Genomic DNA, 16,054 nt, shown 5'->3' on the forward strand with positions numbered 1-16,054 from the left:
TTGGTAATTTGTTTGTTTCATTAAAAGAGATAGTTTGCCAGGTGAGTTTAATACTCTAATCTTCTTTTTTTCTCTTTAGGTTGCAGCTATTTATAAAGATTCAAGTATTGGAAATCTTATAAATATAGTTATTGTCAAATTAATTGTAATTCACAATGAACAGGTAAGAAAAAGAAATATTTAAAAGATTTCTTTCTTATATAAGAAACAAAATGCATGAACTTACATTGTAATTACAAAGTTTTTTTTTTAGTTTAAATATAAAATACTGTTTTAAACTACATAATTTTGTTTTAAACTAGGAAACAATATGTCAAATGCAATGTTAACTTCAAGGCCTGTATTTAATGCCTCTATTTTCCTGTCTGTATTAGTACAGACCTATACTGACATAAATCAGATAGTATATGAAAGCTTATGGCAGAACTACCTGAAGTGTGGTTATGCTCATGGAAGCATGGTGGGAAAATGGCAGTTTTTATAGAGATTTTGATGGCACATTTTCAGCCCTAACAGCTGTAGTATTTTAAGATTGTAAGAGGTACTTGCTTTTCAAATACGTGGATTATATTTATTTATTATAAATGTCTTGTCACTATATTTTCTAATATTGAACACATGGTAAATGCTCACATACATTGTTTAGAATAATGGGTTCTTATGACTGATGACTTGTAGCTGAATTCAGATCTGACCCTTCAAACAAATGTGCTGAGGGAATTCTTATGTGGGGTCCTGCTGACTTTCTTTCCATGCACAAGTCATTACTTTGTAGACTAGCAGCATGAATGACAATGCAGTAAGTGCAAGTGCATGAATATTGAAGCCCTTATTTGATGTTTTTGGCCATTTCTTGCTTAGGAAGGACCAGCTATCACTTTTAATGCAGCTACCACTCTGCGTAATTTTTGCTTATGGCAGCAAGCACAAAACACTTTGGATGATACTCACCCTTCTCATCATGATACTGCTGTTCTCATCACTAGGTACAGTATCAAAAAGCCACAGTTACCCACCTAGGTGAGACAAATGCTTCAGTTTTGTTTTTACTATAATCTTTTAACCATTCCACTGACATTATTCATAGATAAGTGAATAACACTATCTTGCCCTTCCAAAACACTGATTATCAATATGTGAGGCATTGCTCTGACATTGCTATGTTGATAGATAAGCATCTGATTATCCTTCCATCAAAGATGATAGAAATTAGTTAGACCTGAAAGCATTGCAAGGAAGTTAAATCTCTAGTTTTGGTACATACATGTGATAGGGGAGGAGTATTGTTAGAGTCAGCTGAAGGATGCAGTGACAGACAGCTCCTGATAGCCCTGATATAATCAGAACTATGAAAAGCTTAAAATGGAAAGCATATAAATATTAGTATGTTTTCTGCCTGTACAACAGTCACCTTAGTGAGGGTTCTGATGTTCATTCACTGGAATAGTCTGTTTTTCACTGATTTTTCTCTCAATAAGATTTCAAGTATACTGCAATTTGCATGTTTTTCAGCATCATTTCATACTTAAGCTACCTTCTGCATTCTAGAGAAAGAACATAATAAATTTTTATTCTTTGCATGCTAGATAAAAGGCATCACTGTGGGCTTAGTCTGGTGAATTTAAATTACTTCTTTCACTAGAATACAAATGGTTTGAATGGCCTGTAACATTAAAAAATGAGAATCAGATTTGCAATTGCTGTAACTAGTCTAGCAACAGTGAAATACTTTTCAAATATTCTTTTATATACTGTAATGATTTGAAATAAATATTTTCTTTCAAGGGAAGATATCTGCAGAGCTAGAGAGAAGTGTGATACTCTTGGTGAGTTACTCTCTTTTTCATCAGTATGATTTTACATATATAAGAATATCAGTGTCAATATTGGTTTAGGAATAGTCAGAAAAGAGATACAAAATTTAAACCACACAGACGAAAATAATGGTTTCCCATTTCTTGTTGCTATTCTCTCCTGGCATGTACTTTGGTGCCAGGTGGTTGTTTGTTTTGTGTAAATTTGCTGCATACTTGAGGCACAACTTTTGACTTGAGTGCCATAACATTCACTGTAATGCATGGCAACATGTGAAAATTCATTCCCTTAAGCTTTTATATAAGGATTCAATTTTGCAGGTTTAGCAGAGCTAGGTACAATGTGTGACCCACTACGCAGTTGTTCTGTAAGTGAAGAAAATGGATTGAGTGCTGCTTTTACTATAGCACATGAGCTTGGACATGTGTAAGTACCTATGACTTGGCAGGTAAATTTTTGTTTTTGTTTTAAATTTCCTTTTAAATGTGACCAATTTTCAGCAGTGGGCTTTGCATTTCTAAGAGGGTGCAGTCTGATATGGCCTTTTAGAAGAGTTATTATTTTTGCCCCTTGTGGTGAGCCTGGTTAAGAAATTGTGAGTTTTATAATTTGGTTGGTATCCTGGATTCTAGGAAAAGCTGTCCAAAAGATGAATTCTGTCCTTTTGTCATATGAACTGGTTGGGACACTGGGACATACCCTAGGTAGTGCAACATAGTCATGTTAACTCTTAAGTGTATTCTAGCTCTGTTAGGAATTTACCTTTAAGAAAAGACAATTGTTAATATAACACAGAAATATTCTTCCTTGTGTTTGATCCTTTCAGAGTACAGTAGAGTAACACAAAGAGAAATACTTTACACTGAAAAATAAGAGGAGATGACAGCATTTTATTTTATGAAGCATACCTCATCAGTGATGGCAGAAAGGTGCCATACTCTAGCTCCATGAGCATGCCACAGTGTAGGTAACGATGACGTTACAAAGCTCAGTAGCTAGCTTGTTCATTTTCTTGTGCAAGTCCACTTAGACACATGCTATTTGTCTTGGTACTCGAACTGAGATAGTAATGTAAGATGTTAGTTGCATTGAGTATGATATTGATGTGCTCTGCAGTTTTTGTTTCTGAGTAGTCAGAGTTATGATGTGAGTGTTGGGGTTGCATGTTGTGAACAGACCAGCCATGGCCTGTATATTCAGTTGAGGACATGGGTTGTTCCTTTAAAGTGACACACTCCTAAAACACTGGAATTTTTCTGGTAAGCTAAAAAAGTATGTTACTTGTACAATTTTTCCTGTATCCACCACTATACAACTAGGAGCATTTGGTTAGGGGGATAATTATGTAAGGCATTTTAAAGATACCTGTTGCCAAAAGGCCAGATAGATGTATTGAGTAAGTCCCATTAAATTTTAAGGCATTTTCAAACTCAAAATTCAAGCATTTGCTGCTGCAGCAAAGAAAGTTTCAGTTAATTATTGCTGAATTTGTTTTGGAGTTTATCTCTTTTGCTTTTTAGGTTTAATGTGCCTCATGATGATAGTTTTAAATGTAAAGAAGCTGGAATTAAACACCAATATCATGTGATGGCTCCAACTTTAAATTATCATACAAGTCCATGGACCTGGTCAAAATGCAGTCAAAAATACATCACTGAATTTCTTGAGTAAGTATCAATATAATGCTATGGTTTGGAGTGGAGTTTTTTGTGTTGTTTTTTTTTTTGTTGTTTGTTTGTTTTTGGGGTTTTTTTTGTTTTTTTTTTTTTTTCCTTACCAATTTCATTTATTTCTGAGAAGTATTTAAAGGTATTGCTTAAATATAGTTTTTGCCCTGTTCTTTGGTTTAACCACTGACTTGCAGGGCCTCAGTCTTCCAGAAAAATACATGTATTTAACTTTTTTTGTGAATGATAACCATTAAAGTTGCACTGAACATCTAAAGCTTAGAAAATTTTTTAAATGTAGTGGTACTTTTTATTGAAAATACCTTTAGGATTATTTTAGTAGGTTAGAATAGGCACCCTTTATTTTCTAAAGTTTTTATGTTAAAAATAAGTGATGGGTATAATTTAGGTATTTTTTCCTTTTTTAAAAAATGAGAAAAATCCCACTTAATTTTGTTTGGTGGATCTAAATGCAAAATACAAAAAAGCAAAATCAAGTGACCTGGTACATTTCTTTATTCATTAATTCATTTAAAGTCATTCTACAGGCAAGTAGGCATGCAAAACCATAACTCCACTGAGATGTGCATGTGTAAAATGTTGTGTGAATAGTGAGAAGGTTCCCAATGAGTTGAGTGATTTATTCACATTTTGTTCCTGTTTTACAACAGTACTGGTTATGGTGAATGCCTCCTTGACAAACCTAGTGAAGAAACATACCATCTCTCCTCTCAGCTGCCTGGGTCAATGTATGATGTCAACAAGCAGTGTGAGCTTACATTTGGTATTGGGTCACAAGTATGCCCTTACCTGGTAAGTGAAAACCAAACAAAGTCATGCTTAATCTAGGCTAAAAAATTACTGAAACGTACTGGTTTTGGAATGATTTTATCCTGAAATAACTAAAATTTCAGGTTATATTGTTTTGAAGTGGAAGAGTTCAGTATACAGCACTGCAATTTCACATGTGAAAAATCTATAGCAGTAGAAAATAGGTTTAATTCATTTTGATTTCCATATCTATGAATGTGAGAATTCGTTTAAAATATCTAAAGCTGCATATACTAAAGTTTCCTGCAACAACTTAAAGGGATTTATTTCAGCACTTCCTGCAAATGTTTTCATCATATTTTACATTAGCAGGTCTTGCTTCTCTGCTTCTTTTAATGCTTTTTAGAAACTTATAACTTAAAAATAGACTATCTCAAACATTTCTTCTAAATGTTTGTTCCAAATTGTAGATTCCCTCTACTTTGTCAGAGTCCAAAAATATTTTCATGCCTGGCAGTTTTGTATACAAAACTGAGATGCGGAGAGAAAACTCAAACAGATTAGTACTGAAACTTAAGTTGTATTTTCAAAACTTAATGTGGCTGTTGCAATATAAACACAAATATAACACTTTATTCACTGCTGACAAGATTTCAGGTAGAGTTAGATTTTGGAGCAACTTGTAAAATTCCTCTACCAGCATTGTATGTCTTGTTGGAGGTGTTTAAAGAGGAGCATTTAAGCTCAAATTCAGACTGAATTGAGTGGAGCTTTTTGGTGAGGTAAAATGTTGTATAAGAGGGGTCAGGCTTTGTGAGAATATTAAAGGAAAGGAAAAGGGGATTTCAAACACCTGAAGATGGTGTTACTGAAAACTAATTTATAAATTTGTTTAATCTGTAAGGGTTATTTGTCTATTAAGAGTCTTTTAGCAATTTGAAAATGAGGCTTTCTGCTTAATTTTCTAGACACTACATTTAACTCCTGTTAAATTCACTTAGGGTCTTCTTCTGGGGGATTCAATGGAAGCTGTTGTGTGTAGTATTACCCATAACCTCTTAGACTTTTAAATAAAATTTTCTACTGAAGTAGAAAATGAAGTTATCTATTAATCTGATGGGATCAATTTCAGAAATTCCACATTCCTGCTTGGCCTTAAGCAAAATCTGTTTTGGTCCTGTGGAGTTTTATCTGTGAAAAAATGGTAGTACAATAGCAAACCCTAAGCCTGCATGGTGTGAGAAAATAAAAATAACACAATCAATAAAACAATAAAATAATCACAACTAATGTCTAAAATGGTATTGCCGGTGCAAAAAAAGTAACCTGGTTTTCTTTTTAGAAACAATGCAAACGCTTATGGTGCACAAGCACAGAAGGTGTTCACAAGGGTTGTCGTACTCAGCACATGCCTTTGGCTGATGGAACAGCTTGTGGTGTAGGCATGGTAAGCCTTGTTTTGTTTCTCAGTACTTGAAATTTCAGATGTAGGTAAGAAAGATGAGTGCTTGCTGTGTGGCAATACTGTGCCTATAGACTTCTGATGGTGTGAAAATTGTCTACCTGACTTTACATGCAGTTTCTCTTAGTTCTGTAATCTTGTGACATAAAAACCCACCGTTTGTCTGTTCAGAGTAATTATGAAAGTTTACAGATGCCACACTGGTTGAAAATAGGTGAAAGAAGTCAGGGGAAAGTTGACATCTTTCCTTCTGTTTGAAATGTTCAGCATGCATAAGTTGTTTTTTTCTTGATTGGTAGTGTCCAAAGTAAAATTATCTGAAATATGACATCCTTAAACTGTGTTTCCCCCAGTTCATCTTGTAGAGGTTGTTTATTGAACTAGCACAAATTAAATATGAATCACTTAGGTACAGGTGTATGCTTTTTGAAAGAGGGAGTCTTTGGATTAGAATCTGATCTCAGATATTTGTATCTGCACTGTATCTGTTTCAGAGAAAATATGAAAACGTGTCAATAGCTCTTCACCTGCTCCAGGAAGTGCCTTAAGCACACATAACTTGGATTCATTTTCTGTCTTTCCTATTGTAACCTAATTCAGGATACTTGGGTCTGTTCAGTGCTAGAAACAGGAGCTCTCTTCTCATTTATACCCCAATGTGTAAGACTACCTGGCTGCTTGAAGTGCAGATTAAATGCTTTGTCAGATTAAAAAAAAAGAAGTGGAAGCTGTGTTTCCTGTATTCTGCTCATTGGTTTATTTGGTAAGGAGTTTTTGGGTGATAAGGGTGCCACTCACTGCTTCTTCATTTGCAAGTGTTTGAATGCTGATCCTGATCTGTAAAATTGGACAATATATCCTTCCTTGGGATGTCCATAAGGGTCATGACTATCTTATTAGTAGATATAGTCAAGGCACTTACAGAACCTCGGTAGAAACAGAAGCAATGGTGGAGGCTAGTTGTATGCAGTTTCCAATGAAGATTTGAGGCTTTTAGTTTTGGATTTGTATGTGGTTTGGGAAGTGGATAAAAATAAGGTGCTTAAGTTCTTTACTGGTCTAGTATTTGTCTTCTTCATGTCTTACTTCACCATCAGCAAACAGAAGTGTTTTCTTATTTGTCAGGGTATTGTGAGAATAAATATTTTTGAGATTTTACATGGTAAGGTATGACAATGATTTTCTTAAGTGTGGGTGGTTTATTATGTTGAGCTACTTTTATATAGTAGTGTGCTTCAGCGGCTTCAGGGGGCAATGTGGGAGTAATGTTAATTTTTTAAAAATAATTGTATATATTCAAAAATGATTAAAAGCTCTAATTTCATTTCCTTGTATAATGGGCAGCTACATTTCACTCAGTTATTTCTAATTTTTCCCCAATAACTTTTAATCTTAAAAGATTCTATGTTTGGTAAGACAATATTAATGAGGAATTTGAAAAGAGTGTCTTAATGGAAACAAATATAGTAGGTAAACTGTTTCAAATGGCTTCTTTCTGTTTTGCAAGATTAGAAAAAGTTACTTGAAGGCTGTAGTGGAAGCTTTGCTTGATTGTAGCCTATGCATGCCGTTGATGTTAAAATGTTTAACCCATTTTTCAATCAGTCACTCATCAGAAAGGAAGTTCAACTTTTATGTAAACTTCATTTGTAATCTTCAGTTAAATTTACTCTAATTTGCCAACATCAGAGAATTTCTTTTATAGAAGAATACAAAAACCTTTTTTATGTAATTAGCAGAGTGGAACCATTTTTCTCTAGGAAGTAAAGAGCTAATTACAGTCATTACCTCTGAAAGATGTAAGAAAGAACAGCAATTAATTAATCTGACAAATTGTCATCTGTTCCTGACTAAGGGACAGCTCTTCTCAAGCTCAGACTGCAAGTCGCTGCTGATGTTAATGGGCATAAGAGATGGTGACTATTAATTGTAATTAATATTTTCCAGCAAGCGAAATTGATTTATTTTTGGCATTTACAACATTATTGCTGTGATGGATGGAGAAAAGATCCATTTAAGACATTTGTTATTTTAGAATCAACTTTTTAAGCTCAGATTTCAAACATCATGTATTGTATTACTGGATCTTGCTCTATGGACTGCTCTAACAGTTGGATTTAGTGAAGCATATCTGAGTCAAAAAAAACCCACCGCCAAAGAAGAAAAATTGTTGAAAACACCTCTCTTCCAGGAGTGGCATTCTCAGAAAAAGTCTTTATTGATATGAAAATAACAGCAAAAATACCCAGTAAAGCATGAGTGGTTTATTACTGTTTTTTTGAGGCACTCCAAAAGATTGCACTCTGATCCTTCCTGGATTCCTGAGGAGTATAGAAATATGCCCATATTCTTTTGATTCCTTGAGCATTGGAATGGAGAGGTAGGATGTAGCTATATGATTCTGACCCAAGCTTTTCAGTGTCCTGGGGATATCCAGTGTTCTGCATAATGGCAGTTTGCTACTTGAACACTGAAAAAAAACTAACTGTCACTGAAGTTTGGAAAAATCTCTTTAACAACAAGAAGGAATTCACATGATACAAGTAACAGTTGGATTGGAAAGAATGTGCCTTTCTGTGTTTTAGAGACATGTTAATCAATTCTATTCACTGTAGATATGTAATGGATATTGAGCTAGCAACTAAAAATATTCAGAATAGCAATCAAATAAATTAAGATTTCATCCTAGTCCTTTTGGCATAAAAGACAGGAATACAGGTACAACTGAGAATGGGGATGCAGAGCAACAAAGAATTGCTTTGAACAGTAAAAGAAATACCCTTCTAATTCTGAAGTATGTTTGCTATTCTTGACTGGTAGTTAGTACCCAGTAATGATTATTATTAAGAATTTTGCATAGCTTGACATAGCATTCATGACTACTTCATCAATGTAATACATGAATATATTGAATCTGAAAGAATAAATAATTTTATGTGTATATATATGTAAAGTAAGTATAAAAAATCAGATGGATTTTATCAGAGTTGGGAATAGGGGAATATGTTCCCCATCTGGAAAACAGCAGCAGATTTTTTGAACTGTAAGAACAGAATAAAGTATGGGCTCAAGTGATAAATTTTTTCTGTAAACTGGGATTTCTGTGAAATATTTTTCTATGAGCTATAATTTCAGAAAATTAGAAGTTTCAAGGGAGAAAAAAAGAATGCAGTTTTTTTGCAAGAAAAAGTTGAAAACATTGAAAAAACTTAAATAGTGTGGGTTTTGTAGATAATGTCATTTGAGTAATAAATGTAGACTTGTCTGAGATGAAGACCTGAGATGCTGTGGTGACACCTTCAGTTTGACATCTTTCCAAGCTCCATTTCTTCTGCCTTGTATGCTCATTTTATTAACTGCTCTGGTTTAGCTCCTTTTATGTACCTTAGGGTCCCACTTCTCATCTTGGTGGGCTGTGTGGGAAGTGCTTGATTTCAGACAAGCTCTAGTCCTGTTCTGCATGCATCCACCCCTCTCCTTCATTCAGTCAAAGTTGAGCATAGCCTGTCAAGTAACGCTTTAATAATTTCTTTCAAGGTTTCTTTCCTGGAAATTTAGAAAGTTTGGTTGGAGATAAGTTGAAAGATGTCAAAATCAATTTATCAAGTCATAGGTTAATCCATAGGAAAGACTCCAAGTGCTTATTATAAGGAGGTTATTAATAAAAAACAAGTTTGGGTACCCATAGGTTTACTGATTCCAAATTTGAAGCATTTCTACGTTTTTCGACAGAAAACCAACTGTTGATCTTGACTAGAGCACCCTCGCCACTTTCTTCAATTGGTATGTTTGGAATTATGTGTCATACCCACTTTACATGACACATATGCTGTATTTGCCATAAGAATGTAGAAAAAATTGTTAGCAATTATATTTAAGTTTATGAAAGCTCTGTGTATCATAGTATTCTCAGTGAAGCAATGATTCAAGTGAACACAGAGGAACATCTGGAACATGTCTGGTGCAGGAGTTTTCTACCATGACTTCATCATGTTGCTTCTGTAGGAATGCAGCCGAATAATAGCTGAGACAAGTTTGTTGAATAAGCTATTAAAATCCCAGATGTAAGCATATGCTTTGCATTTTTATGGATCAAAATTGTACTGTTGAGGCTATAAAATTTTGTTTAAAAACTCTTTTCTTGAAATCTGCCTTCAAGTTATTGTAAATGTTTTTCTGGATGGACAAGGGCCTAAATGCTAGATCACTGTCTATATTAGAATGCAGTGTTCATTTTGTGAAGGAGGATTTAGACTCTTCAGCCTATAGTGGAAAAAATTATTTCATAAGATGGTAAGGACAGTTCTTGGAAAGGCAAGTTCTTAATGTTCCTTATTATGGATGGACTATGTAGAAAATCTACCATTGATTGCTAGGGATTTGACATTAGGTACTAGACTGATCCATACACTATTTTTCCTGCAGGGAAAGATGGGATGAGCCACTCCCTCTCAATACAACTAGCGGAATCCCTCCTGACAACAAACCTAATTAATGGACAATCTAATCCTGAGTCTGCAAACAGGCATCTAAAATAAAGAATTCTCTCTATTATGTATGAGGACTGACCCCATGTATTCAGTCCTGGCCAGTGTCTTGTCTCCAGATGAGGGCAGTCTTTGATGCCTCAGAGGGTGTTTGAAGTCAAGGACAAAATTGACACGTTTCCCACACAGAAGTCAGCAGGATATGTAATGCTGAAATTATAGTATCTCCTAAATATTCTATTTTAGTATGTAAACTATTCCACTGTGTTGTGATCAAATATACTACTTGGGATTTTCTAAAGGATACAAGTGAATTAGAATTCCAACTTCTGCAAGTCATCAATAGGATTACTCCTGGCAGTTCCTGTGAGTTCTTTGGGAAAAGTCACACATGCACCCATCATGAGATTCTCTTTTATACTTTTTTGTCATGTACTTTTTCAATAATCGTTGAAGTGGAAACATATATGCAGTCAGGAACAGGGATAGTAAATACTTAGAAGCAAGAGGTTGATGCTTCTGGGGAAAAAGGGATAATTACTTTCTATAAACAGTAAAAGTGTACAATTACAGTGTGGTAAAGTCTCATAACTGGCATGACCACAACAAAATAGTCTTGCAGTCTTTGTCTTCTTAATAATGTAAATCCCAGCAGATGAAATGAAAATTCCTCCTTTATGTAATTTTTTAGTGGAAATAGGTAATTCTTCACTGAGAATGAGATGTAAAGTAACATAATAGGCATTGCAATGTAGTATCTTGCTCTAAGAATTATTATTTCTTTACTATTCTTTTATAAAAATTTAACCATTAATTCCATTTTAATGTTAATAGCTTTGTTAAATTAGTAGTAAATTTAAAAATGCATAAAATGTTAATAAATTAAAATATTTTACACCTTCTGTTATAGGTATGAAATTCTAGGTTCAAGTATGAATCTATAGCATCATCTTGCTTTACATGATCAAGGTCTTACATGCTTGTCTGCTTTTCCCAAACAATCCCACTAGATAGTTAGCTTTTGAGATGTTCAAAACACCCTGATTTCTTTGGTGGTTTCTTTTAACTTTTCACTTTTTGTGTCAGTATGAATTCAAAATTAAACTGAAAAATCTTGTATATAAGAGACAGTTGTAAACCTGTTTTGAACTTTATGCATGAAAATGTATCAGGAATTCAAGATCTTTTAGAGATATTTGAATAAAGTGACAAGACAGATAAGTATTCAATATCCAGTAGATTTCCTAGCTATCAAAATACTCTTGATAGCATTTATTAAAACAAGACTACTGGGGAAGTTGTCTAAAAGGAAATGGAACATTTTAGAAAATATCCAGATTCAGATAAGAGTAGTGAATGCTTAAATTTTATTCTTTTTCTGCCCTAAAATAGACAGTAACCTGTTTGCCTGAATTACAAATTTTATTTTGTTTGTCGACTGTGCAGCACTGCCGCCATGGAATTTGTGTGAGCAAAGAAATGGAGCTGCGCCCTGTAGATGGAGAATGGGGACCATGGGGACCTTATAGCTCGTGTTCAAGAACTTGTGGAGGTGGAATCAAGAGCACCACCAGGCTGTGTAATCGACCAGAGTGTGTTTTTTTATTGTGTTTCACATTTTTTATTATGTTTTAATGTGTTTTACATTTTCATAATGAAGCTATTAAAAAATTATGCGTTGGCTCAAAATAAAATAGAGGTATTGTGGGCTGTGCAAATCAGTTTGAAGCACCAGCAAAAAATGCTTGTTTCAGCCATGTTTGGAAAGAGATAAGTTCAAAGACTTTATTATGCAGAGGACCTTTAGATTACTCATGTCTTTCTGCAATATTATCCATTCGTGCAGATGTTTCTAAAAAATTAGTTTGACGGGGTCTTTTTTTCTAGGTTTACTCTAACTGTTGAAGTTTCTTTAAAAATAAGATGCTTTTTTTGCAGTAAGAACTGCAAAAATAAATACATGTATTCCCTACTAATCTGTTTAGTGAAACACTTGATTTGCTTTGATTTAAGGCTTTTCCACAATATCACCACCAGTAACAACCCACAAGGAGCAGTGGTTATAACAGAGGCATTTAAAACTTCCCTTTATAATGAGAAAATTACATTGACTGAATAATTCCATGTGGATTTTGGTCTCTGTAATAAAAGTCAAGGAGAACTTTACCCATAACTTGTCCAGAAGCAGAACTACAGCTGGTGCCTGAGTAATCTCAGTGTTTCTCTAGGAAGTCATGTCAGCTTGATGTTATCAGTAGGGTAAATGAAATTCAATCAAATGGCCCAGGTTATTTTATTTTCTCTGATGAGTAAGAGGCAGTAGACTAGATTGCCATTAGATAATGCCTCTTTCAGTCTCTACTGATTGATAGTATCAATTTTTAGTTGATTTAATCTTTTTTTCTTCCCCAAGAACATACAAATACTGAATTATTTTGTGTCAAGGTTTATAACTGTTAAAATGTATTTTAGACTTTACAGTAAATGAGGTGTTTTCCGCAATTTCCCTTTTTTATTCTTTTGATCCCCAAAGTGAAACCAATATTAAGAGTACAGAAGAGACTGTGCCAGCTCCTAATTGTCATCTTTCTCTGTAACTCTGTAAAGTAATAATTTCAAATTACAGAGAGAGGTGCCACTTGTGTAGAAATATGACTCTAATCTCAGCTAAATTGAAAAAAGCATTAAAATTATTAATGCTTTTACTCAGGGTAAATAGTTATAGCTGTAAGAGAAGTAAAAGTAATAATGCATTAATAAACATCCGCAGTGAGATTACCACCTCAGCAACAGTATTTTACAAGGATTGGGTTTATTTTGGGCATAATTGAATGCACAGTAGAAGCTGAGCATGTGTAAATCAGTTACACAGCTGACAGAATGCTGTGTGAGATTTTCCTCTTTAGATTAGTGGCTGAGGCCACTTTTTGTATAAAACAGCAATTTTAGAAAATGAGTGTGTTTTACATTTACCTTTTTTTTAGACCAAGAAATGAAGGAAGGTACTGTGTTGGTCGCAGGATGAAATTTCGGTCATGTAATACTGATTCATGTCCAAAAGGCAAAAAAGATTTTCGGGAGCAACAGTGCTCTGAATTTGATGGCAAACACTTCAATATCAATGGTCTTACCTCTGCTGTTCGCTGGCTTCCAAAATACAGTGGTAGTAAGTAATCACACATCTTTTCAGTTAACACAATAAAAATGTTACTTTATTTAAACTTTTAAAACAGACAAGAAACCTCTTGGATTTTCTTTCCAGTTTCTATGAAAGATCGCTGTAAACTTTTTTGCCGAGTTTCTGGAACAACTTCCTACTATCAGCTGAAGGACAGAGTTGCTGATGGTACTCCCTGTGGAGCAGAAACCAATGACCTTTGTGTTCAAGGCTTATGCAGGGTATTTAAATCTAAACTTATTAATTATTAAAATCAATTTTAACAGGTGATAAAGTAGATTTTAAATATTAATACAAATCAACATTATACTGAAAATATGGTGTTCTGAGTTCACTTAAGCTAATCTTATTACCTATCAAATTAAAGATCTGGAAACGGAAGCAATTAAGTTAAAAACATATCGTTGAATCTGAAGACCCACAGTCTTGCCTCATTAAGCCTCACATGTGGAAGAGTAAATATTGTTCAAGTGAGCAGTGAGAAACCGATCCAAAATTAGGATAAAAGGAGGAAAGAAGCATGCTGTGTCATTACTAGCATTTTTTTTCTGCTACCAAAGAAGTAAATAGTCAATAGAAAATCCAAGGGTAAATGGTTTATGTAATTATTATTTTACTGTAAAATCAGGAGGAACTGACCCTTAAATCAATTCAGTACTCTGCTTAATAGCAGCTATGGCATTGCCACAAGATTTTGTTGGGAGAAGCAAGGTGCTCTATTTTAACAATTCAAGACTTTTTTATTGAGCCTTGTTGAGGTTTTGCTGATTGCAGTGAAACTGAGCAAATTCAAAATGAGGAGAAAATATAACTTTTTTTTTTTTATGGTTGAATAAAGAGGAAATGCCAGAGAATTGTCCTGTTTATCATAATTCAAAAAAACCCATGAAGTTTAAGTAAAGATACATAAACAAAAACTGTGCTTATGTTAGTTTAACCAGCACAGTCTGTGTTTTATCCTTTGCTTCTTTTCAGTAATGACAGAGTTTAAATGAATTGATGACCATGTATATATACATACTGCTTTTAGACTTCCAAGATTCTAATGTAAATATAAATTAAAATTTATAAATTATGTTGATTTTTAATACAAAATCTTTATGTGCTGTTATATATTCTTATGCAGATCTTGACATACAGAGTCTGTTGGGATTGCACCATTCTATTTTGTCCTTACATTGCAGAATCCAAAACCATTGATGGCTTTTAATGGATTGCCAAGGAAGACTAAATATATATACAATGAACAACAATATTATGGGGTAGTGGGAAGCTTATATTACTTATTTTCATTGTTTTCCATTGGGCTGAGTGACACTGGGCCTTTTTATTTTTATCATTATCTTTAGCAAGCAGGCTGTGATCACGTTTTGAATTCAAAGGCAAGGAGAGACAAATGTGGAATCTGTGGTGGTGATAATTCTTCATGTAAGACACTTGCAGGTACTTTCAACAGTGCTCATTATGGTATGTTTCTTTTGCCTTTTTTAATCTTAATGCACACATCACTATGGCTTAGAAATTATTCTTTACATTTAAGGAAGCAGAAATTATTGTTTACATTTAAGGATTTCAGTGTATGTTCTTTAGGGCCTCTGTCAACAAAAATATCTTTGATTTTCAGTGACATTTCATCTCAAGGATACAGAGGCAAGCACTATGACATACTAACTCATTCTAGTGAAAAAAAAATCAATCTCCTCAAAAGTCAAACCCAAAAATAAAAGAAATTATGAGAGTAAAAGTACTTTAAAAGCATGAATGCTTCCTGCTTTGTACTTTGCATTCTCCTGTCTGAAACTTTGCAGCTGAAGAACATATCCCAATGTTTCATTTTGGTTGTGTAAAGAGATAGAAAGAAGTTTGTGTTGTGAGCAGCTGATGAGGTTCCTTTTCTACTAGAGTGAAAAATTCATCCTATGAAATGTGACCCTCCTCCTTCCAGAGAACAGGGGTAACAATATTTATGTTTTTCCTCCTCATTGACAAGTGAGAAATGAGAAAGTTTTGAATAACGCTGGTATTTCTTATCGATTTGATTTAGTTTCTCTACAAGAGCTACTGTTAGTTCTTCTATATGTAGTCTTTTCTGTGAAGCATGGAGACACTACTGTGTGTGTGTAGCAGTGCAGTTAGGTAGTTTAGAGCATAGAACATAAGGACAGCAGTCTCCAGATTAATATCAGCCTTGAGGCTCCTTCATACACTTCACTGGTTGAAAGAGACCACAGGTGAAGTGAAAATGATACCTGGAGAGTTGCCAAATAGGATTTTCATAGAACAAAGGGATTGCTGCTGAAGAGGGAAGTATGCCAAGTATCCTGTTAGATTTTCTTTTCCCCTGGCAGAAGGCACAGACGCATCGAAAATTACCAAAAAATTTATACAACTACCCTTCCCATATAAAAACTTGTATTTTTTCTTGTGTCTGTTCTAAGTTGCTTATAGATAGCACATGAATTTTGTCACACTCACATTTGTTACAAGTCAAGTGACCATTATGAGAAACTGCCATTGTGCAAATAAAGTCAAGACTGTCACTCTGATTTAATGACTTCCCATTGTCACAGACTTATTTGCTTCAAATTGAAGTTGAAGGGGAAAAAAGCCCCCATGTTTTGGGATGAGGAAAGTTTTGAGTTGTTATTTGGTTTTCTAGTTAGTAGAATGTTTT

The 16,054-nt window shown here is 34.2% G+C and overlaps 1 protein-coding gene across 1 annotated transcript in view; it reads left to right on the plus strand.

The window, feature by feature from the left end:
* The window catches only part of ADAMTS20 (ADAM metallopeptidase with thrombospondin type 1 motif 20), an 85,418-nt gene that overhangs the window by 26,926 nt on the left and 42,438 nt on the right, over window positions 1-16,054 (plus strand). The window contains exons 5-15 of the mRNA XM_066550377.1: window positions 80-163; window positions 862-986; window positions 1,786-1,826; window positions 2,136-2,241; window positions 3,336-3,482; window positions 4,154-4,295; window positions 5,596-5,700; window positions 11,649-11,794; window positions 13,187-13,368; window positions 13,465-13,601; window positions 14,730-14,847. Coding sequence (XP_066406474.1) covers window positions 80-163; window positions 862-986; window positions 1,786-1,826; window positions 2,136-2,241; window positions 3,336-3,482; window positions 4,154-4,295; window positions 5,596-5,700; window positions 11,649-11,794; window positions 13,187-13,368; window positions 13,465-13,601; window positions 14,730-14,847 — 1,333 coding nt within the window. The remainder of the gene's footprint in view (window positions 1-79; window positions 164-861; window positions 987-1,785; window positions 1,827-2,135; window positions 2,242-3,335; window positions 3,483-4,153; window positions 4,296-5,595; window positions 5,701-11,648; window positions 11,795-13,186; window positions 13,369-13,464; window positions 13,602-14,729; window positions 14,848-16,054) is intronic.

This window comes from Molothrus aeneus, chromosome 5 (assembly GCF_037042795.1).
Source record: "Molothrus aeneus isolate 106 chromosome 5, BPBGC_Maene_1.0, whole genome shotgun sequence".
Classification (NCBI taxonomy): domain Eukaryota; kingdom Metazoa; phylum Chordata; class Aves; order Passeriformes; family Icteridae; genus Molothrus; species Molothrus aeneus.